The sequence below is a fragment of the Pteropus vampyrus genome, unplaced genomic scaffold, assembly GCF_000151845.1.
Source record: "Pteropus vampyrus isolate Shadow unplaced genomic scaffold, Pvam_2.0 Scaffold112, whole genome shotgun sequence".
Lineage (NCBI taxonomy): Eukaryota > Metazoa > Chordata > Mammalia > Chiroptera > Pteropodidae > Pteropus > Pteropus vampyrus.
Genome location: NW_011888893.1, coordinates 1989861 through 2012801, shown reverse-complemented (window position 1 = coordinate 2012801; position 22941 = coordinate 1989861). Strand labels below are relative to the sequence as shown.

At 34.2% G+C, this 22941-nt stretch overlaps 1 protein-coding gene across 1 annotated transcript in view; it reads right to left on the bottom strand.

The window, feature by feature from the left end:
- CNTNAP2 (contactin associated protein like 2) overlaps positions 1-22941 on the bottom strand; it is a 1200002-nt gene that overhangs the window by 930728 nt on the left and 246333 nt on the right. The window contains exons 5-6 of the mRNA XM_011365532.2: positions 4878-5081; positions 1370-1554 (exon numbers count right to left, since the gene is read on the bottom strand). Coding sequence (XP_011363834.1) covers positions 1370-1554; positions 4878-5081 — 389 coding nt within the window. The remainder of the gene's footprint in view (positions 1-1369; positions 1555-4877; positions 5082-22941) is intronic.

The window sequence follows — 22941 nt, the reverse complement described above, 5'->3', positions numbered from 1 at the left end:
TAATATACGTGTATGTATATGTAAGTATCTACAATTTCAATACTGGGAGCCAAGCAACACTGAGGTGGCACAACAAACTCAAAAAGGTATACTTTACATTTTAAAAAGGAACACAGTAATACTTGGTATCTTTTGGACACTGTGTTTAACACTAGCTTGAGTTAGTTCACCATTCCAAGATCCTGCTCCATTGCTTTTGATGATGTCCTGTCTTTGTGAATTTCGAAAAAAAAAACAGTGTCAAATGAAAGTAAAGTGGGACAGAAAATGAGGATAGCAGTGTCAGATCTGATTCTGAGATGTTGTTCAATGGAGGTGCACACATCTCATTATTAAATAACTTGTTATTTTAAGAATAAAATAAAACCATCTCTTCTTTTATGTGTAATTTTTCAAATGGCCACCTAGCTGTCATGGCATAAACATTTATTAAGTTGTTTGGTTCTAATTATTACAGAATGGTCTAGGACAGCTGTGGAAAATTAGTAATACATCAAGGGTTCCATGTATTAAGAAAGTTTGGAAACCTCTGGCTAAGTAATATTTCATCCTGTTATTTTACTGCTATGCTCTTCTTGTTCATTTAGTCATCCCTTCTCTTAGTATATATTATTCTGTGATAAATATCTTCTCAAAGAACTCTTATTCCTAAATATGATTAACATTTTTATGGACATTTTTAGATTGAAGCACTCTCCATATAATTTATTAAAAAACCTGATATGCCTCCCAGTATATTATGAGAATATGTAGTTTTTGCTGGACCAATATGATCATTGATAATTTCTAAATCTTTGATCACCTGGAAGGTAAAAAATGCCCATTTACAGAAAATTTCTTTAAAATATTCTATATTTTACTTTATCTCTTTTATGACAATTATATCTGAAAAAATAGAACTTGTCAAAAGAACCATCTTTGGTCACATATTTATAAATGGCTTAATATAAATGAGAACTCAGGCTTTCTTATTCAATATTTTGTAATAAATATGAGGCAACCCTATGTATATACACTGTACATTATCAAGAACAGGTAGTTAATATTATAACTAATTACCAATGGAAAGATTATGACTTAAATTTATTCTGGACTTGTTAAACGGTCCTGATAACATGATAAATGGTCCCTTTCTTCAAACTGTTATTTTGTTACTAAGATCTTTAAAATATTTCAAAAATTTATTATTAAAAATTCAGAAATGAATAAAATGACATATTAATAAATTTGGTTTTGAAGTCGTAAGTTAATTTTTCCTTGGAGAACAGAATGAAAATGGTGTAGGAAGGCACATAATTAACAACAATACAAGCAGGAGACTGAGGCAGCCACTCAGCGTTTAGCACAGTTCACATGTGCTCAGGTTCACCTCATAGTCCAGGTCCAGGTAGTCGAACTCGCCGTTGGTGCGGAAGTGCTGCATGCTCCTGTCCAGGGTGAGATTAATGCTCCGGCCCTGGCGCTCAATGACCACAGAGTGCCAGTGGTGGTCATCCAGCAGACTTCCCATCATCACAGATGTGTGGCCATATATGGGGCCAAGCTGGTTGCTTCCTGAGTCATGGAAGTGGAAAAGAAACAAGCGATGACACCATGGCTGTGTACTAAGCCTTTTATTTACAGCACTATGGGCTGACGCTCTGTCTACTGAAGTTGCCATGGGAAATCCAGCGTGTAACTACCCTTAAAAAGTTTTATGTTCAAAGGACGTAAAAGCTACTCAAGATGAAAACAGTCTGCTCCCTTAAAACTAATGAGCTATTAAAAAACTGGTAGGTTCCTTAAAAAGTCGGTGTCCCCTGGGCTCTGGGTTCTGATGCTGGCTCCACCATCACTTGCTCTGTGATCCTAAGTAAGTTGACAACTTCTCTGGGCCTCTGTTTCTTCATATGCAAAAAGTGGGGTGGAAATAATACTTGCTTTACAAGGTTGCCATGGGGATTATGGCATAGTCAATGCAAAGAATTTAGAATTTAATACACCTCCTGGCATATAGTGAACAGACGTTAAATGTTACCTGTTAATCTTTTATTGTTGTTGGTGTTATTATTTTTTGGTCAAGAAAACACAGTATGACAATTTTTAGTTATCTCTGACTCCAAATGCCATTATCTTAAGTACAGTGTAATATTTAATGGTATGGAAAATTTACCTAAGTTCTACTTTAGAAACCTGCAGAAGTATACGTGTAGCATTAATCTAGTTCTGAAATGAGTTCTCCATAGCAATAAGACTATAAATAAGAGTAAAAGGCTGTGAGAATCCAAAATGTTTACTAAGGTCATCTCTGGGTGCTGTCTATATATTGTATATCATTTTGTATTTTGTCTAATGAAGGACTGCTTTTCATAGTCAGGCAAAAATAAATGCTATACAAATATATCATTTCAGCATAAATAAGAAAAACATATGATTGACTAAACAATTAAATTATTTCCTTTTCCCTGCACATTTAAGATGTTAATGATGCTTTTACCTGACATTTTTTATGGGTTTCCTAGATCAAATTTTCTTTCCATTTGTTGATGAAATCAAGTGTGGATGTGTGATCATAACTGTGTATGTATGTGGGGGCGGGGAAGAAAGAGTAAATCTGAGTGAGTGAAAGGCTACACTTAGTTTTATTTAAATATTCAGACTAGAAGGCTAAGCACAGCTACATATGCCTGATATTTAGGTAATGGCATGAAAGAGTGACGATGAATGAGTGACCATTTCCATGGCTGTCATAGTGCTAGTCAGTCAATAAAAATCTGTAAGATAGGTATTTTCCAGTGAAATGGTAATGATTTTTTTGTGAGGTCATACGATCAGTTACTTGTTTCAGAGCAGTAATGTAATATTACACCTTTGTAAAACAACGTGACTTTTGAAAGCTGACTATGTTTCACTTTTCAAAAAAAAGGAGAAAGGTTTGAAAAACTAAATTTTTTTAGATATAATCCAATTGCTCTGAGTGTATATGTGCGTGTGCAAGTGTGTGTATGCTTTCTTATAAAAAATTTACATTTTGTTTTCTGGTTTACCTCCTTCTCTCCTTCTTACCTCCTATTGAACCTAGTTTCAAAAATTATTTAGGGCTCTTTTCCTCACCAGTAACAAATATGTGTTCAATATTGAGTAGAGAATATTACGAAGAATTAATATATAAAAATTAACCACTCATCCCCACCATTAAAAAGTGTGGTCTATTTCCTTGCAGACTTTTTTTTTCATATTACATATATATTATTCCACTGAGAGTAAATCAATAATAACTTCTATGTGGCCAAATAGTAACCTGTCTTTTTGGTTTTCTTATGTGACATTCTAAGTGAATTCAACACAGCAGATACCTCTTTTGTTTCCCTCCTCCCGGTGATATCATATTCATTCTTTCTCCTTTTTGCTGTCCACTTCTCGGTCTCCAATTAGCACCTTCTCTTGTCAATCTCATAACATGCGACTCCCTTACTGAAATCTCAACTTTGATGCCTAATGGCAATTAAAATGCACCCTTATCCAAACAGATCTCTGTATTTCCTCTACTGGAGGAAATTAACGATCCTGTATTAGAAGAAACTGTAGAAAAAATGGTTTTCTCTATTTTTGAAAATGATACTAATGTCCATTGGAGCTCAAGTCATACCCCAGAAATGATCTTTTATTCTCTTCCCTTCTTATTAAATATTCAATTAGTTGCCACTAAAATCATCTCCTAAGTGGACCAATTTCTCAGCATCTCCACTGGCAGCCACCTTCTGCAGTCCAGGGCCAGCTCTCACATGCACTATGCAGAAGTCTACCTTTGACTCTCACGTTGACAGAAGCATTTTCTCTTACAGACGAATGAGTAAACTCCTAAAAATAAGACCGCAATGCCAGTTTAAAGCTTACCAAAAGCTTTCTATTCTTAAAAAAGCAATATCTAAACTCTTTACCATGCCCTACAAGATCTCAGAGGTTCTGAACAATCCCTAACTTGTGATTTTCACCTGCTCTCTCCTTACTCACAGCATCTATCCATACCAGCTTCCTTCCTGCTTCTGAAGCATGCCAGGGCTTTGCCTCTAGTGATTTCTTCCTTTGAAATGCTCTCCTTTTTGATATTTTCATGGCTAGTTTTTGTCATCTCTCAGATCTCAGCTTGAACATCTCCTCAGACTTTCCTCAGTACGTATTCTAATGTTGACCCCTCTTGCCTCTGCACTATAGTATTAGCTTATTTAACCGATTTCATACTAAAGCTGACCCTTGAACAACATGAGTTTGACCTGTGTGGGTCCACTTATAATAATGCAGTTTTATTTTTCCAATAAATGCAGCCAGGTATTCATACCTGCGGACTCAACCAAACATGGATGAAAAACAAATTTTTGCATTCCCAACCTAGGATTCTCAACCTTGGATCAAAAACAGTATTTTTGATTCATGGTTGATTAAAACCACAGATGTAAAAAGTCAAAGGTAGAGTCAAGTTATATGTGGGTTTCTGACTGTGGAAGCAGCGGTTGGCACCCCTAACTGCTATGCTGTTTTCAATGGTCACCTGTACTTATCATTATTTGAGTCGTTTTTCTGATTTAGTTGTTTTAAAATAATAATAGATAATATAATGTCTGACTCTTCCACTAGGTCATAAAATTCGTGAACTCAACGACTTTATGTTTTCAGTGCTATATCCAGGATGCTAGTATACACCTTGCACAGTACAGGTGTTTAATAAATACTTTTTGGATGAATAAGTATATCAAGATATACCAACCACTATGGATTAAAAATAAACTGATAACAATGTGAGCTTTTTTATAATTTACATTTTAAGGATTAAACAACAGTAGCATTTCACTAATGGGAATATTAATAAATAGAAAAATGACGTCAAAAGTCAGAAATACCTAGGTTTAAACTGAAGACCAGCTTGGCTTTTTTCAGTTCCAAAGTAATGTAATCCCCCTGCTGTCCTTCTCCGTGCAAGATCACGCCTTCACTTTCAGTGGTTTTAAATTTCAAGGCAATGACATCTTTCAGTGTTTTCATCTTCTTGTTTCTGAATCTATATGGTAACACAACATGGCCATCAAAGTTGATAACATCAGCCCCTAAAACAAGAAATAAATAACATTACAGTTCAGTTATTTCATGTTTTCATCCAGTGTGAACTATATCAACTTCCGACTGGTGTTTCCCCAGAATAAATGAGAAATAAGTGTTTCTTTCTGAGAAATCTGGAGTCTTGGGTTCTTGTTCTATTTCTTTTCTTGGTTTATTGTGTTTCCTAAAGTGAACTGTGTGCAAAGCAGTCATAAAAACTGGTCATAGAAACCTCTATCAATATTAAACCTTACTTCAATTATAATACTAACAACATGAATTCCATCAATAATTTATAGACTTCAAATTTAATTTGGCAGTCTAGTTTACTTGAAAAGAGCAAAAATTTTAATCCCTGAGGTACTGTGAGATCTTACTGTTTTCCTTTTTAAATGAGGCTAGTTTTATGATTTTTAAATAACATTTTACCCACAAATTAGCTTTTCTTTGACAGAAGAATGAAAGCACTTGCAATGTAGGGTTTGATAGCATACTCATTTTCTGATGGTTTTTATATTCTGCTACATTTTCAGTAAGCTTTATGGTAATACTCAGAATTTATAGCTAATTAAATTTTAAGGAGCTTCTTTCTATTTGTACCTGGGCCTCAGGTCTATCTGAAATTCCAACTTCATTTTAGGATATATCATTGAAGACATGAAATTATATAAACTTTTTAGAAGTAAGAACAATTTTGTTACCGTCCTCAGAAATAGATGATGGTGGGGATGTGTTTCATAACTGCTTCTTATTCACACCAATAATGGAAAATGATATGCTCTTATTTATTAAATCCTACTGGTTAGTGGGTTACCAATTCATGGAATGGTCAAAGATGAGTTATAATCAGCTTCTATTTGTACTCAGATCAAGTTATCATAATTAAATCCTCGTCATTAAAAGTGTTTTTAAAAATCCATTTCCTTTAGCTTTTGATTTGAAATCATAGAAAACTGAGTCAAACTGGATAGCTTTAATTAATTTGGAATGACAAGACTGGATGAAGCCTGCCTCTCAGTTTGGGGCAAGGTCCTGCTAAAAGAACTCCACAGGGAAACACTGGAGAAAAATAATAGCAAGTCTAAAGCTTGAAAGAGAAATATTTTCTCACTTCCTGTCCTAGCTCTGGCACTTATTTACTCCAGTCACCACAGGAAATACTTTGGTTCCCCCATAACAAGAGGACGCAGCCCCATGGTGGCTTCAGCTGTGGTCCATACTTCTTCAGCTACATTCACTCTTTGTGCATGACTTGCCATTATGAGTTTTGCTCTTATCTAATTCTATGAAATGACTCATGAACACACTTATTTTAAACATTACTTAAAAGCAATGTTTAAAGTTCTTCCTTCAAATCCCTGATAAATTTTGACTCCTTTAAAAATATTTATCCCATTATCCCAAATATTCATATTTTTAAACAACAGTGGAATTCTTGTATTCTAAAAAGCTCAGAGAGAAAATACAACTTTGAAGTTTAAATTCTAAGAGCCAGTTCTTTACTGTCCATAAAAAGACTTTCTTAATCAACAGAATTCTGTTCTCTGAGACTATGAATCATAGAGGTTTATTTTACTATGGGGGAAAATCAGCCATTAAATTTTGGTTTCTGCTAACACTGCAAAGCCAATTAGACTAGCTTAATTTACTATACTGTCACAGCTGAATTCCAATTGCAATATCTTTATCATCTGTGATGAGATAAAAGAGAAAAAAGTGGAATCTGATTATCAGATTCCAGGTTGAATTTATAATCCAGCGGTTGGAAGAAATTACTTTTTATCTTAAAAAGTGTATAAATGAAAGTCAAAAGGAAGGAATAAATTCTGAACTCTAGGAAATAAATTTGTAGTCAATTTCGTAATAGTGACAGTTGAATAATAGACACATCATTGTTTTACATACATTCAATATATATTAATTGACATAAAATGTTCCCCATTCATCTCTCAGGAGGTGAATGTTCCCTAGCTCAGATAAAAGGAAGAATTCATCCCTCCTATTAGCTTCTCCTAAATCAAAATCTACATTTGCTTTCTGGTGCAGAATAGTGACTTATACAAATGTTGATTCTTTTCTTCCTTGTATTTAGGGCAAAGGAAAAAGTGACAGAAAGGACAGGAATAGTTCATTTCTTCAGACAGTTCTAGGATATTGACAAAAACATGAAGGAACACTGGTCATATGGACCAAGCCTCATCCTACAAATGGTCAGTGGTCAATGGTCAGTTGAGAAACTGATAAAATGCTTTGCAAGCCAGATCTCTCACATTATGAAATCAAAGGTGTTCTTCTCTGAACGGGTTAAATGCTTCTCTGAACATCTGTTTATTGTAGGTTAAACCACAATATTAGCATAATCTATAACATGTAATGTATACATAAACTCATGCCATAAACTTTTAAGAGTCTTGGATATTATGAAATCCAGAATTTGTTCTATTTCCTACAAAAATACATTAAATTTTACTTCGCCTCTAATAATATGTTGTGGTTATTTTGGGACAAGCCACCTTTTATCCCCCATTACCCTGATTGCTTATCACTCCCTAGAATTAAGTTTTCTTTGCAGTGATTAAATATGTATGGTTGAACTGTTTAAGCAATCTGAACAACAATAATGGCTAGTCAAAAAGTGAATGCAAAATCACAGTACTTCCACAATTTTGTTTCTAACAATAACTCAGAGAGCTGGTAATGTGCCCAATTCATCAAATCATTATGATAGAAAAGGCTTTAAAAAAATTCACAGTTACTTAGTCTACTTTCTGAACTTGGATATTTTGGAGTTTTTATAGCTAAAGATTTTAATATTTGAAAAAATACCTTTGCTATATATATTTTTTACTAAAAATGAAATATATGCTTACTGTTGAAAGGAAATTAAACAATACAGTAGTATAGAATGTGAATCCCAAGCACAAGAAATCACCAGTGTTAATGAGTAATAGCTTGGTGCATATTCTTTTAGATTTTATGCATTAACTTATCTATCTAATGTATGGAATAATCCATAATTATATATACGTATGTACATGTGCGTGTGTATATATATATATATATATATATGTACATACATATATGTTAGAAATAGAGAGAGAGTGGAGGATATCGTTTCATTTCGTTATGTTTCAAAATGTACAATGAAAGCTTGAGTTTTAGGTAATAATAATGTGCAGAAATTGTATATTTTAGCTACTTAATATGTTTTATTGACTTTCATGCACTGAGGTACTTATATAAAGTAATTATATATGTATATATATATAATTTGAAACTGCAATATCTCCTATTTATTTGAAAAACATAAAAAACGTATTTGAATAAGCACCCCGAAGTAAACAAATGAGCACTTAGGAATGACTTTTGATCTCCTGTGTGCTCATAAGTGTTTCACTTTCTTGTAGAAGATCTGAGAATAATGAGAAGGCTTAAAGAGTAAAATTAAAAGAACATACTTCTATGTTCCTAAAATAACCACTGATAATGCACATTTCGGATTATTTTAATTTTCAGTACAGAATGTGTATGTATGTAAATAGATACACATAGGAATCATATGCTATAGGGTTTTGTGTTTGGTTTGGGTTGCTATACGTTCATATTTTTTTCAAATTAGAATTTTTAAAAAAATTTTTTACCCATTATATTTTCTACAATATTTGTTAAAGCGTTCAATGATTTGCACTCAAATCTAAGAGGCAACCAAGTTTAACACAAAGAATTGATCCGAGGTCTTTGTACTGAACGCCATGAAAAGTCTCTTGCTTCAGAGAAATAAAAATGAAAATGAAGCAAACAAACAAGCAAAAAACCCATAAGTTCCCTCGGCTCCGGAATCTCAAAAGAAAGGAACATCGACAGTAAAATTGTTGGTGTTAACATATCACAGAAAAAAGATTTTGTACAAATATTAAAATTAATACCCAGGACTTCTGTATACATGACTTTTACTACAAACAATAAAATATACATTATATCTCAACTATAAACCTTTCATGTTGAAAGAGTCTCTCACATGAGTTGCTTTATTATTATGAAGCATAAAAGTTTAAGACACAGTAGAAACAAACTCTAGTGATCACAGACATACTCTTTTAGTTAATGTAAAAAAAGGACAATTCATAATTACAGAGAGAGTGTCCTAGCCGTGGGTATTAGGAGATAAGCTGACTTTCCAGACCAAAAGGCACTCGCTGCTAGAGAGGAAACGAACTCTGAACCCGACCAGCCAGGTTGTGCCCGTTCCCTGGTCACCCACTGTCTAACTTAGGACAAAGCCCAAGGACAAAGGTAACACCAAGCAGAAAACGTTTCCTCCCTTTAAACCCGCCACTCACACTGCTTGTTCTGGCCGCTCCCACCACTGCATTGGTCAAGTGCGTGGAAGGAGTTCAGTTCCAGTCCGGAGCTGTCATCGCCCCGTGCAAAGCTGCCATGTGGATAATCCAGGCTTAGTACATTATTCCTGAGAGCCACTTACCACATACCCTCATGAGATGACCATGACTGTACACCTTCAGACTAGTCAGGATTTTGATTAGCTAAAAATATGCTGTCATTTGCATGTCTAATTTCTTTAATAAGAATTTATTTTTGCAATTTTCTTTTCAATAAACTTCATTTGGGAATAATTTTAGAGAGAAGTTGCAAAAAATAGAATGGAGAGTTCCCATGTACCCTTCACCCAGCATCCTCTAATATTAACATTTTATATAAGCGGGTACATTTGTCAAATCTAAGACATTAACTTTGGTATAATGCTATTCACGGAAATACAGACAATCTTTGGATTTTACCCACTTTCACAAATGTCTTCCCCCAACCATTCCAGGATCCCATCAAGGATCTCACATTGCATTTAGTCATGTTTCCTTAGCCTCCTCCAATCTGAGACATCTTCTCAGTCTTTCTTTGTCTTTCATAATTTTGACTCTTTAGAAGAGTACCAGTCAGGCATTTTGTAGATTTTCCCTCGTTTTGAGTTGGTTCGAAGTGTTTTTAGGACTAGACTGGTGTTACTATTGTTTGGGGAGAACACCACAGAATGATGATGTCCCTCTCATCACTTTCCATTAGGGCAAATGCAATTGCAACATAACTTTCCACCAGTGATGCTGCTTAAGGTGATGTCTGCCAAGATTCTTCACCATAGTTACTTTTCTTTCCTTTCTCTAGTTTATTCTGTGGAATTGAGTTACCATAGCACAGCCCATACTCAAGGTAAGGAGAATTATTCTCTACCTCCTGGAGGGGGAAGTGTGTACATATATTACTTGGAATTCTTCTGTAAGGAAGACTTGTTCTATTCATTCTTTCATTCATTCAATGATTTCCTTATAGTATTGTGGGATTGTGCATGTTTATTTTATTCTTTGAGTCTAATTCAATACTATTATTATTCAAATTGTTCTAGTTTTGGCCATTGGGAGCTCGTTTAGGTTGGTTTCCAGATCTCTTTGCTATGCCTCCTCCTCCTCTTCCTTTCTCTTCTTCCTCCTCTCTGTCACTTTCTGGCACTACAAGATTTTGTAAGCTCATCTTGCATTTTCCCTGCCCCAGACCTAGAAGCAGCCATTTTCCCTAGGGGCTCCCATTTTTTTTTTATTGTAGAACAGTATTGAGAAGCTTGGTTTGTTTGTTTGATTGCTTTTTATGTAGCAGACAACAAATTTTCTATAAATAAATATAGTTTGAATCCATCTGTATGATATATTCTTCCACGCAAATGAATTACTGATAAAAAAAGTAATCTTATAAAATGTTTCTTAGTAACCTATTCCACAAGGATTGGCTATGATTTGAATCTCTTCTGATTTTAATTAAATGTTTTTGCATAAACTATGACTTTTAAAAACAGTAACAATAATTGTCACTATTTATTTGATTACTGATTATTACTTTAATTAAAGATTCAGTGTTAATATGTAAGTGATAATGTATACAGCTTAATATTTTAAAACAATTTTTGTTTTATCATCATAAAAGTAATATGTACTCTCAGTAAAAATTGTACATTGTGTAAGAAAACAAAAAAAGTCAATTTAAATGATTGACAATGATACCACACAGATATCAAAATACTGCTAACACTTTTCTTTATATACATCAGTATTTTTGTTATGAAATATTTTTCTTCAATAAAATTTTAAATAGCTATATAGTATTTCATTGTACATATCAGCTTCATTTTTAAAAATATTTTTTTATTTTGTACATCTAAGTTATTTGTAGTTTTCTACAAATCCAAACATTTCTATAATGAACATTTTTGTAGTGAGATTCTTGAACAATTTCACAATTATTTTCTTATTTAAATTTCTAAAGTGACAACTGCTCAATTAAAGATATCACTAAAGATGTATATTAACTAGCATGGAATGTAACATTATGTAATCTTTGTAAATAAATACCCAAATTACTTTCAAGAGTTTGAAATATATATCTGAAACTAAAGTTTAAAAATACTACGAGGTGGAATTTGCTTAGTTTTGCAAATATTACATAAATGCAAATCTATCTTGCTATCTATATATATACACACATATATTTTTTAAAGATGTCAGTATTTTAGATATATTGTCCATTCTTCACAGCATGCCTGCCATCTTAACTCTCTATTAACTCTCTCCATTTCACCTCTATTCTTCATAGCATTTGTCTCTAACATATTTATATGCCTACATATTTACAGCATGTCTCTTCCTCTGAGAATGTGCACATCAGAGACTTTGTTTTGCTCATCACGAAGCTCATACTTAGAACAGTGCCTAGGAAACAGTCATTACTCATTCAGTATTTGTTGAATGACTGCATGTTGTCATTCATATTTCAATGAATTGGATTAAAGTATAATAAACATTACTATTTTATACTTTTTCATTAAAAATTAGAATCACTAGATAGGAGAAAATTTCAAGAATCACTCTAATCCACCACTGTGCCACAACTATTCATACATCCAAGGTTTCAACTGTCAGAGAAAAAGAATGATACTATCAGGCTACTATTTTTTGCGGTGGTAGGGAAAATTCATTCCATTATCAATTGACTTGGTATTATTTAATTGACAGACATTAACACTGGTGGAATATAATCTATCTCATCTCTCTGCACACTGCTCTGATCTGATTAATTCCTTTTTCCTAATCCACTACCTTTTCTTTCAATATAGTATCTATGGTTTAAACCTAGATAGTTAAGACAGATTCCAATGTGTCAATGATAGCTAATTTAGAGTAACAGCAGCAAATGAGCCTTCTTTAAATCCTTTAAAAAAATGACCTAGAGAGCACTGAAAAATCACTTCTACTTTGAGCAAAAAAAAAAAAAAAAAACACCTTAAAGTTTCTTTTTATGGAGGTCAGCATTTCACATTTTATGCAATATTTCTCCTTAAAATGTATTGCTTTGCCCTTAAGTGATTGATAACTCATGACAGAACAATAATAATACCAGAGAAATCTGATTTCATCTGTCCATAAAATTTGGACTGTTATTTAATGGCCTGGAAGACTGAGCCACATGGACCTTTCACAGAAATACCTAACTATACTTGTCCAACAAAAGGAGTAATTCTTTCTTTGGGCCCCACTGCTTTTGTTCTTGTATTCATAATCTAGTCACTAAGACAGAAATCTGGGACTTTCTTTAACAGCTATTTTTCCATCTAGTTAAAGATTATGCATCCTCCAAGCTTCCGAAAAGCCTCACCTAGATTTCCTCATATGAGGAAATCTTCTCTCATATGAAACAGCCCCTGCTCGCTGTCACAGGGCACCCTCACACACTTTATTACATTACTTCTCATCTGATAGGGGAATTATGTCTTTATGGGTCTGATTTCCTCTGTGGACTTAAGCTTTCTTAAGGCACAGACTCTGGATTGTTCCACTTTATGTTGCTGGCACAATAAATACTTAAATTAATTTAAACATAATTGGCGTTTGAGACAACAAGGAAAAAAGAGATACCACTACTCTTATTTTCCTTCAAAATTATACCTGCTGCAATGCAGTTTACTCTCTGAGTGCAGATCTATGCATGATCCAGTGGCATGCATTTGCATAAATATTACAACTATGAGTTTCTGATATCAATAAAGTGATTAAAACACAAAATATTTTTATTATAGTCATATTGGATTTGTTTATAAATCAAAGACTAAAGCATTTAACTATACTATGAGTTTAAATACTAAATATATATTTCCTTTTAATTGAATACATTTAATAGAATCTTCTCTAGTTTAAGATTAAAGTTATTAAGTTTTAAAGACATTTTTAACTAAGTTTTACACTAACTTGAGATAAATATTTATTCATATTCTATTTTAGACTATTAAGAAGCAAGATGGCCTTGCTGTTGCATATTTTTTATTACTGGATTATTTCATGAAAAAACTATATTGTCTAATCATGTAATTGGTTCATTTAAATGAACAGGGGAATATTAGTAATTATAAAAATTATATTATTGAACATGAAAATACAAAAAAAAAAAAAAAACCTCTGAGGTTCTCCTTACTCATGCCAAAATGGGGTCTCTCTCTCTCCTCTCTCTCTCTCTCTCTCTCACCCATACACACACATGCACAAAACATATCCCGCAGGACATCATAAAATCAGAGTCATCCACTTTTGAGCAGGGTTATAGCTCTAATACATCTGATAATTCAGAAGTAATAAGCAATTTCCAACAATTAGCATAAAATCTATTTGTAGGAAATCCATATGGAGGCAATTTTCATTTATTTTTGCAAAACAAAAAGTCAAATAAATTAGACTTGCATTCTATATAATATTACAATCCATATTTCTGCTAGGGAAGAGACTATCTAGAATTATAAATCCTAAGTAAATATTCCACAGATGAGAAAAGAAATCAGACATCAAGGAAGCCCCCAGAATCTTTTGATATGCTATTTCTAACATTTATTTCAGATATTTTTGATCACTACTCAGTTAAACTTCTGTTTCTAGCTCCATTTAAAACATTGTTGACAGTGTTGGGGCCAACTTTTAATACCATATAGAATAAAAGATGGCAATTTGATTTGAGGACTTGTTTTTGAGGCAATGTTTTCGTGGTAATTTATATAGTACCAAAGAAAAAATAAACGATCTATATTAGTAAAGGCAGAATGGTGGACGCAGAGGCAGGTGTGTGTGGACGTGGGTTTCAACCACCCTGGCCATTTCTTGAAGCTGGTACGGCTTGCTTCCACTTTCCCTCTGTTTTAACATGTCTCTTATTTCCTATATTTTGAAGCTTTGTCATCTGGGCTTTGCTGAGCCTGGAAGGACTACATCTCCTAGTCCTGCAAGCACGTTCTCCAAATAAATACCAACCAACTCAGAGGCCACAGCCCAGCTACTTCCTTCCTCAGGCTCTCACACTCTGGGCCACTGTCCACCTGACCTAATCACCCCAGGGTCAGGGATCAAGCAACTAGGACAGTTCTGGTGCCCCACAGTCTACTGAAATTATTCTAACTAGACAATTCTAAACCTGCCTACCATGCCTCACCTACTCCTTCCTGTAGAAACTACAATAAAGGCTCTTTCCCACCCTCCCCCTTCTCCTTCTACTTCCTGACTGCTGGTGCTTCCCCTTAGGGAGCCCCTTGTCCCATATGATGTACCCCTTCCTCTTAGGAGCTGTGAGTAATAAACTATCCTTTCAGTGGCAGTCATTTCATGACGTGTTCGCCTTACTATGACCTTAAATTTTCTATCAATATACTGCATTTTAAAACACACTTTTTTGCCTCACTAAAAGACTAAGTACAGAAAATTTCCTTACTAAGTCTTAGAATAAAAAGTAAAGTAAATATCAAATTTTTGGCCAAAAAAGAAAAAAAATCTTAGAACTGTTGGCAAGAGTTATTCTGTAGATCTGCAAAAAGCTCCTTTACAGTACATTTTAGAAACCATTACTGAATGTCTGAAATCAACTAGCATTCAGTGAATTGTCTTCTACCGACCTCCACAGCATCGTTCCAAGAATGTAGGGCTAGGAGGTAAAGTGGTGAGTTTTAAGAAAGACTATATGAGCTCTCTTGTTAAAAGAGAATTAAAATTGAGTAAAGTAAATACGGACAGAATTAAAACTGAGTAAAGTAAATACGGGCATATTCAGTTGTTTTAAAAGAGCTCAGTAGTTCTCTGTGAATTTAACATATAAGGTTCATGTGTCATGGGCAGTGTTAGAATTGGAAGATGAAGGAGCTACTGCTCCATATGGAAGATATACGTCTATGTGAGCAACGATGTCCTACAGGGAAACCACATGCACGGATTCGCATCTTGCGAGGATAACTTCTGTGTTGATGTGGGAGCGCGGAGCGGGTGGAAGAAAGTGCAGAGGCAGAGAGGGCAAAGATCTCGCCTCAAAAAAGCTGACCATCTAATAGTGTCGACAAAGGTTACACCTAGCCACAATTCAGGAGATCACATTCACAGTTCTCTCCAATGGTATGACAAATCCTACTCTAGAAAAGCATCAGGACTTTTAAAGAAATTGAAACTATCCTAAAAACAATACCAAAATATCAAAAATTCTTATTTTGAAATATGCTAAATATTTGAATTCACTCATTGAGGTTCATGACACATGAACCTCAAAAGTCTGTTACTTCTTTAGCTATTCCACATTTTAACGTTATATCGTATTCAAATCTATACCTTAAAAAATGGCAACCTAAAAATGTAAAATCAATATTTACCCAAATAGTATACAACTTCTACAAAGTTCACTCAACAAATAGCAGTCTGTACTAGGTGACTAGTAAAGACTGTCATTTTTATCTATCTTACTTTCTGTACTTTCCTAAAGCCAAATGAGTTGGTTCAAATGATTTGCTCTTACTTGCAAGAGATTGGGACATATGCTTAGTATGTTTTCAGTTTACGCACAGAACGTAGTACATTACAGCTTTACTTTATTTTTGGTTTGATTTCATATACCTTTGGGTGAGTCTTTTACCTCAACCATAAAATAGAATTCATAAAGCCCAGAATGTACACCTGTTGTGACACATTGTCTTTTTCTCCCTCCTCTAGAGCTGTTGGGTCCTGTCTGGTAAAACACTTTACAATATTCTGTGGCTGGGTCGTCAACACAGCTCTGTGATTTGGGCATTGGAGGGAATCTAATTCACTGTGAACTGGGGTGTCAGCTATTACGTCATGACACCTGCACAACCACTGAGGCCCTGGTTAGCAGGCTGAGTTAATTCATTTCCATAAATGAGCAATGCTCCTGCCAGTTGTGCAGAGAACTAACCCTGATGAGGCTAAAACAACTGGAAGCTCCTGAAATTGGAAGTTACAACTTCAGTGCTCAGAGGAGATTACAGTTCATACAAATCGGGGATACTGGCTTGTAAAAACCATGAATCTACCTTTCATTTTCTCACTTTTGATAAAGATATAAGTAAACGACAATATCCTCCTTGATTAAAAAATCAACAGGGGAAAGATGCCAAATTACTGGCTAAGAAACTTGGTTGATGGTGGAGAAACAACAGGAAGTTTTTGGGATGTATTATGGGTATAAGAGAGGTAGTCTCCACCCACCGGTCACAAACTGAAGCTACACAGCAAATCTGGTTTTATTCAAACATTCAGTTTTTAAGAAAGGTCAGAAAAACAACATTTTAATGAAATCTCCCTATTTTAAAATGTTAAACAGCTGATTTTATATTTTGTATTAAGTATAGGCTGCTATCTAGTGCCCATAGATATTTTTATTGCATTATATATCTCTTTAAACTTGGATACTGTCAAAAATATAAGACTAAATGGATAATGTCTAAAAAATTAAATTTATTTTCCATGATATAATTTACCTGTGAATCACTACAGCATGTACTAATCAGCAAGGGATTTTATTTCTCAACAGGCAAATTCTTTTGAAAACATATTGGTTAGTGCTAAATGAAGAGAGAGTGTATGGTTTAAAAAAAATCCAATAAATTTTAATGGGATCTGTGATCCAAAGATATACCACTCTATACTTACATACAACTACAACAGACAGGAAGCAAGGAAGGAAGGAGGGAGGAAGGAAGGAAGGAAGGGAAGGAGGGAGGGAGGGAGGGAGGAAAAGGAAGGAAAATCAAGAATCTGAGCTTTACTTACTATGATTTTGGATATAAAAAGATTTTCTAAAAAGGAAATTATATCCTTTAAAAACTATTACCAATGAACAGATTTAGCCAGTCTTTCATTACTGGCAGAGTCTGTATTTACAAATATGCTTATTCATTAAAATTTATTTGTACCCCTCAAATCAATAATCATGGTACTTTTGCTATCATTCATGGATATGAGCAGAGGGACAAAAAATTTGAGACATCTGGTACTCATGTTCCCAGCTAAGGTAGAACATGGCAATGCTCTGCCTTCTTATTTCATCTTTCACACTCTGAAAACGTTCCCATTCATGATCTTTTCAGTGCCACATTTTTTGCATTTTTGTGTTTTATGGATGATTTCATTATTTAAAATGCCTCTCTCCCAGGAGGAGTGCTGAAGTGCTGTCTTGTGTTCTCAAGTACAAGAAAACTGTTATGCGCCTCATGGAGAAAACACAGTGTTAGATAAGCTTTGTTCAGGCATAAGTTATAGTGCTGTTGACTGTGAGTTCAGTGCTAATGAATCAACAATATATACTAAAGGTGCTGTTAAACAGAAATGCGAATAAAGCACTGATATATATTGACTGGTTGACAAAAGTGTAGTGACCAGAGAGGCTTGTAGGAACCCAACCCCATATTTCCCCCAGGAGCAATGGTTCAGTATTTTCTAATTCAGTGTTCATGGCAACTTTATAGAACATAACATCCGCGAATAATGAGAACTGATTATGTTTACCTTGCATTCATTTCTTTAAACAGGAAAATAGAGATCCATTTCAAACTACCACATATATAAAAATGAAAATATAAGAAATATTTGAATTATCCTGAGGAAAATGAGCATAAATGAGTGTAATGCTTCTCTAAGCCTCAGTTTCTCTGATTCTCAAAAGGTGGAGGTAACGATGTAGCGTGCTTTATAGAATTGTGAAGAATAAATGAGTTAACACATGTAAAACACTTAAGATAGCATCTGGTGCATTGTAAGCTGCTAATACACATGAGTTTTTTATTATCATATATTGAGTTTTTGTTTAATTGATTTGAAATAATAAATATTCAAAATACCCACTTGGCAACACTGACACAGGCCTGGAAAAAGAACAAGGTCATGTTTTTACAATAGCATTAATGGATTTAGGACAAATTGCAGTGCCGTGCTTGGTAACTCTAGGACCCATTCTACTTATTGTTCCATATTTTTGCTGCTTTCACTGATGGAGCTTATTTTGCTCACCAGTGAAGAAGGCAGAAAAATATGGAGAAGTAAAGTAAAAGGAAATAATAATAAGCCTACTGTTTCTCTTCTTCGGTGTAATAATTAACATTTCAGGGCAAATGAGCATTCTGGGGGTCTTCCAGTGCAGGCCTCTCACTGTGAGCGGAGGAACCTGAGGTGCTGGTGAGGGTCAGTGGCTTGTCCAATAACATCAGATAAAGACTTTCAAATTGAGACTTGAACTCAAGGCCTCATCTGTGATTCTGTTCACAGCAGCATAATATGTCATAATTTCTTTATAGCTCATGAATTTGCTTTCCAGAAAGCAACTAATATTTATTGAACACAGGAATTCACTATCATAACATCTGCTTAAATATATGTATTAAATGTAATCTATTTTTTATATATATCTAAAATTACCAAATTTAGTTAACTGCAATTCAAAGTCTACATTTATAACAAAGACCTGCTTGCAATTTTCATATTTTATGACTAAATTTGATGAGATTTTGAAGAGTTTGAGAAGAAAAAACTGTCTCAATTGCTAAATTACAATGCTGTGGCTAGGAATATATTAGCTAAATCAAACTCAAATAAAAGAAAAAGTGCAAAGTTTAAGACATATGAGAAAAGCCAGACAAAACTGTTTTTCCCGGTGGCTCTGTGGTAAGTGATGGTGGATGCTATTTACAGAGCTTTCATACACGGCATGGGAAGGCTTGTGGAAAGAGCATTTATAGACACTGACAAACAGAAAGCAAAATGCAAAGCCTGGGATTGGTGGAGATAATAAAGTAAGGTCAGGACTCTGATTACTTTAAACTTCTAAGCAAGTGTTACTAGTACAAGATGCTGAAGTGGGAGGCCCGGAACAATGAAGCTATAATGTTAGTTGGGAGACAAGCAGCTCCATCTGCAGTGGCAACAGCTGGAGTAGTGTACTCTCACGTGACCCTGGCAGAAAGCAGGCTCCTTTGGAGCCACACAGCAAACACATCTTGGATGGACAACCTGGGCCCTGATAACATCCTAGGAAAAGCCGCTTTGCTTTTCAGGACAGACAGCGTAGCTTTTAGACCTGACATAGCCTCTCAAGACTCAATAACCAAAACTTTAATTACTTACTTTTTTCAAACAATATTTTAGAACCTGTTTTTGTTTATAAGAGTGACTACGTATTTTGACACTTGAATTACCTTGTAAATAATGTGGTTTCAAAATTTAGATAATGTTCTTTATTTAAAAATATAAGGTAAATAAAAAACAGCAACTTTTAAATGTGTTTTTCTTCTCTAATTTCTGGTTTTCTAGTTTCAAAACTCCTGATTTTGAAAGTTACCACGGAGCTCTAATATTTATGTTAGAAATATTCTCTTTTCCTACTGAAGTTTCACAGTTCCATAGAGATCTTTTTATTTTCCAAAATCCAAGTGAAATTCTTTTTCCAAAATTTGGAACAACTGTTTGATAATTCAATAAATAGTTTCCTCTTGAAACTTAGAAAAGTTTTGAAATATGAATTATGAGAATGAAAGTCTGAGTCTTGGGGTTAAGGAGGTTCACACATACAAACAAGAAGTTTTGTGCACAGTCTAAGCTCTGCTTTAAAAAATTTGCTGCACTGTAGTAAACAGACAACCATATCCCTTTTGATGGTTTTTCCTATGAAATAAAGCACAAATGGCCATTGTTAATATCTCATACAATTTGTGTTTAAATTTTTCTTTCAGTAATGAAGACAAAATGCTATTTCTGTGATATCCATTTAATGAGATATTCCTTAAAAACAAAATAGAAAATGTCAATAGATCAGTAGCCAATATTTATAGGGCTGAATAAGCTATGTGTGAGATACAAATAATTACCTATAAACATATATAGCATATAAAAATTCACTACTCTCTCTCTACACAAATACACACGTATGCACGTATGTATCCAAATTGTTTTTATATTAATTACACACATCTGTGCTAGAGCTGGTCCTTGGTTAAAAAAAAAATGGCAATAAATGTTTCTCTTTGTTGTCTTCCATTTCAGTGACTGTCCACTCCCCCTTACTCTTTCAACAGATACAGTGCTAACAGATACACTGCAAAGTATCAAATAAAATAATTCACAATAAGACATTAACATTTAATGATGCTTAAAGTTTTAAAGAATTTAATGGGAGCAGCACTTAAAGGGAACTTGAGGCCCCAGAGAACAGTTAGTGAAAGGATAACATGAATGGAAGAAGAGTTCTCCAGACTTTCAAGTTCTACCACGCAGATGGCGGTTGACAACACTAGTAATGGTGAAAACAAACACAGAACTACAGTCCTTCTCAACGACAACATCCCTCCCGAACACAAAGAGGCAAGGACGAAATTATTCCCAGTATGAGAGGACAACACGGGCACGATTTAACCCTATTTTTAACTTTTTAAAGCTCTATAGTATACTTTTCTGAGGTTTTGCCTGCACTTTGCTTTGACGACAGTTATCTATACTACTAAAGATGAAATCAGTTGTTTCTTCAGACAAAAATTATTTGATAGAGTTACATAAGGGAGGGAGTCTGAGATTAATTATTTTCTGTGGATATATCAAAAAGACCACAGTCAAAAGATGTTATTTTATTACTAACAAAAAATATTAAATTCTTTTATTTTCTCTTATCAGTTTCACTCTATTGCTTCTCTGTATCTATTTTCTTCGTTTCTTACTCATTTCTTTAAATTCGTACTTATTCTTCAAACCTCTTCTCTTTCAAAACTCATTAAGCCAAGAGATATCTCCTTTTTCTCCTATTTAAACATGATTCAGTATTTTCATTACATTCCTATTAAAATGCTCCTTTGATGATATCCCTGTTAAATTTTTCTTAGAGTTTATGCCATTGATTAGTATTAACACTGAAAACATTATAATGAATTTTCCTGGAAAACTGCTTTTGTTGATATGCCTTATTGGATTTCCTACCATTTCAAGTTGTGTTATAATGGGGCTCCAGGGTTTAAAGGCAAATTTATTTGGGAAACATGATTTCTGTTTGACTTACTGAGCTTTTGTGTGTATGTAGTTGCTACACAATTTCTATAGAACCACAAAGGACACTAGACTGTAGATGCAAATTTGCTCACTGCTATTAATCATTTATTTCTTGGGATCACTGGATCAGGGGATGACTTATAAAAGAGTTTCTGAATGACAAAACTAGATGCAATACACTTATGAAAGGATTAGGCATAAAAAGAATTTTAAAATATGCGACATTTAACTGTAAAGGATTAACTTAATGGCATACAGTAAAACTTTAGATTTATAGAAAGAGTTTATGTATGTCTAGATCTTCCAAAGATTAAGTGTATGTTTTTAGGAGAGATACCACCTACGGTAATGCTTTCTAGCCCAAACAAAAGGATTATAGATGAAGATGACAATATTAGGAGATGGGTAACAAAGTCATTAAAGATGCTGTTTTTATTCATTGTACTTTTCTTCAGCAAATTATTTTTCTTAAATCAAAGACACAACTTGAGATTATGAAATTTATTAAAACAAAATGTTTCCTTAACTTTTAGAGAAAAGTAAGCTTGATTTTATAAGCACTCAAACTACTGAGTTAGAGTAGAAAATGAATTATCAATAATTTATCAATATATACTGTACTTAAAGTATTAAATGGTATGGCTACAATCTGGCTAGCCCATAACCGCCCCCCCTCAAAAAAAATATACAATAACCTTTACTTTTAATCCTAAAATGAAGTAGCCTGTTGAGGTCGAGAACAGCATTTATATAACTTTAAATTTAATTTACAAAGCATAAATTTAGTAGGAGTGGGAGTTTGTAATATTGTTTGCTTCTTCAAATCACTACCAAGAAAACCTAGTATTCTTCATATTTCATACATCAGTTTGTCATTAGTATCGTTTTTCTAGAAGCAGAGATTTACATTAGGAATTATAGCAGACCCTCTTGGCTGCTATCCTGACAACATTCATTTCTTCTTTTGACGTTGTTGTTCAACGAACCGTGATTTCACTCAGGGGTCCATTTCCTCCCCTGTAAGTCAAGGGAAGGGACTCTTTCCTCAGCAACAGAGCCAATCCAGAAAAGACAAGTCAACCCCGCCGACTCTATTCCCTCTGCCACTCCTTGGTTTAAGGGTTGGCATGTGAACCAGTTATGGCCAAAGTGGATGAAGAAGGTGTGCTGATAGGGCTTTATAGGTAAGGTCTCTTGAATCCTAAGAGGGATACTGCAGAACAGATGGCTTCGTCCTTCTGAATATTGCAGAGTATGAATGTGAGAATTGAAAGTGTGTGGCTATCTTGACATGAGCCAGGAGCCAGCCTCAGGACCAGGTGGACATATAAAGATGCAAGAGTGGTTTACAATTCATCAGGTTAATAAATCTGCTCCAGCATTGAACTTTTGTCATGTGGAAAATTAAAATTCCTTGTTTTTGAACCAGTTTGGGTCAGGTTTTGTTACACAGGACTAAGGCAACCTTAAA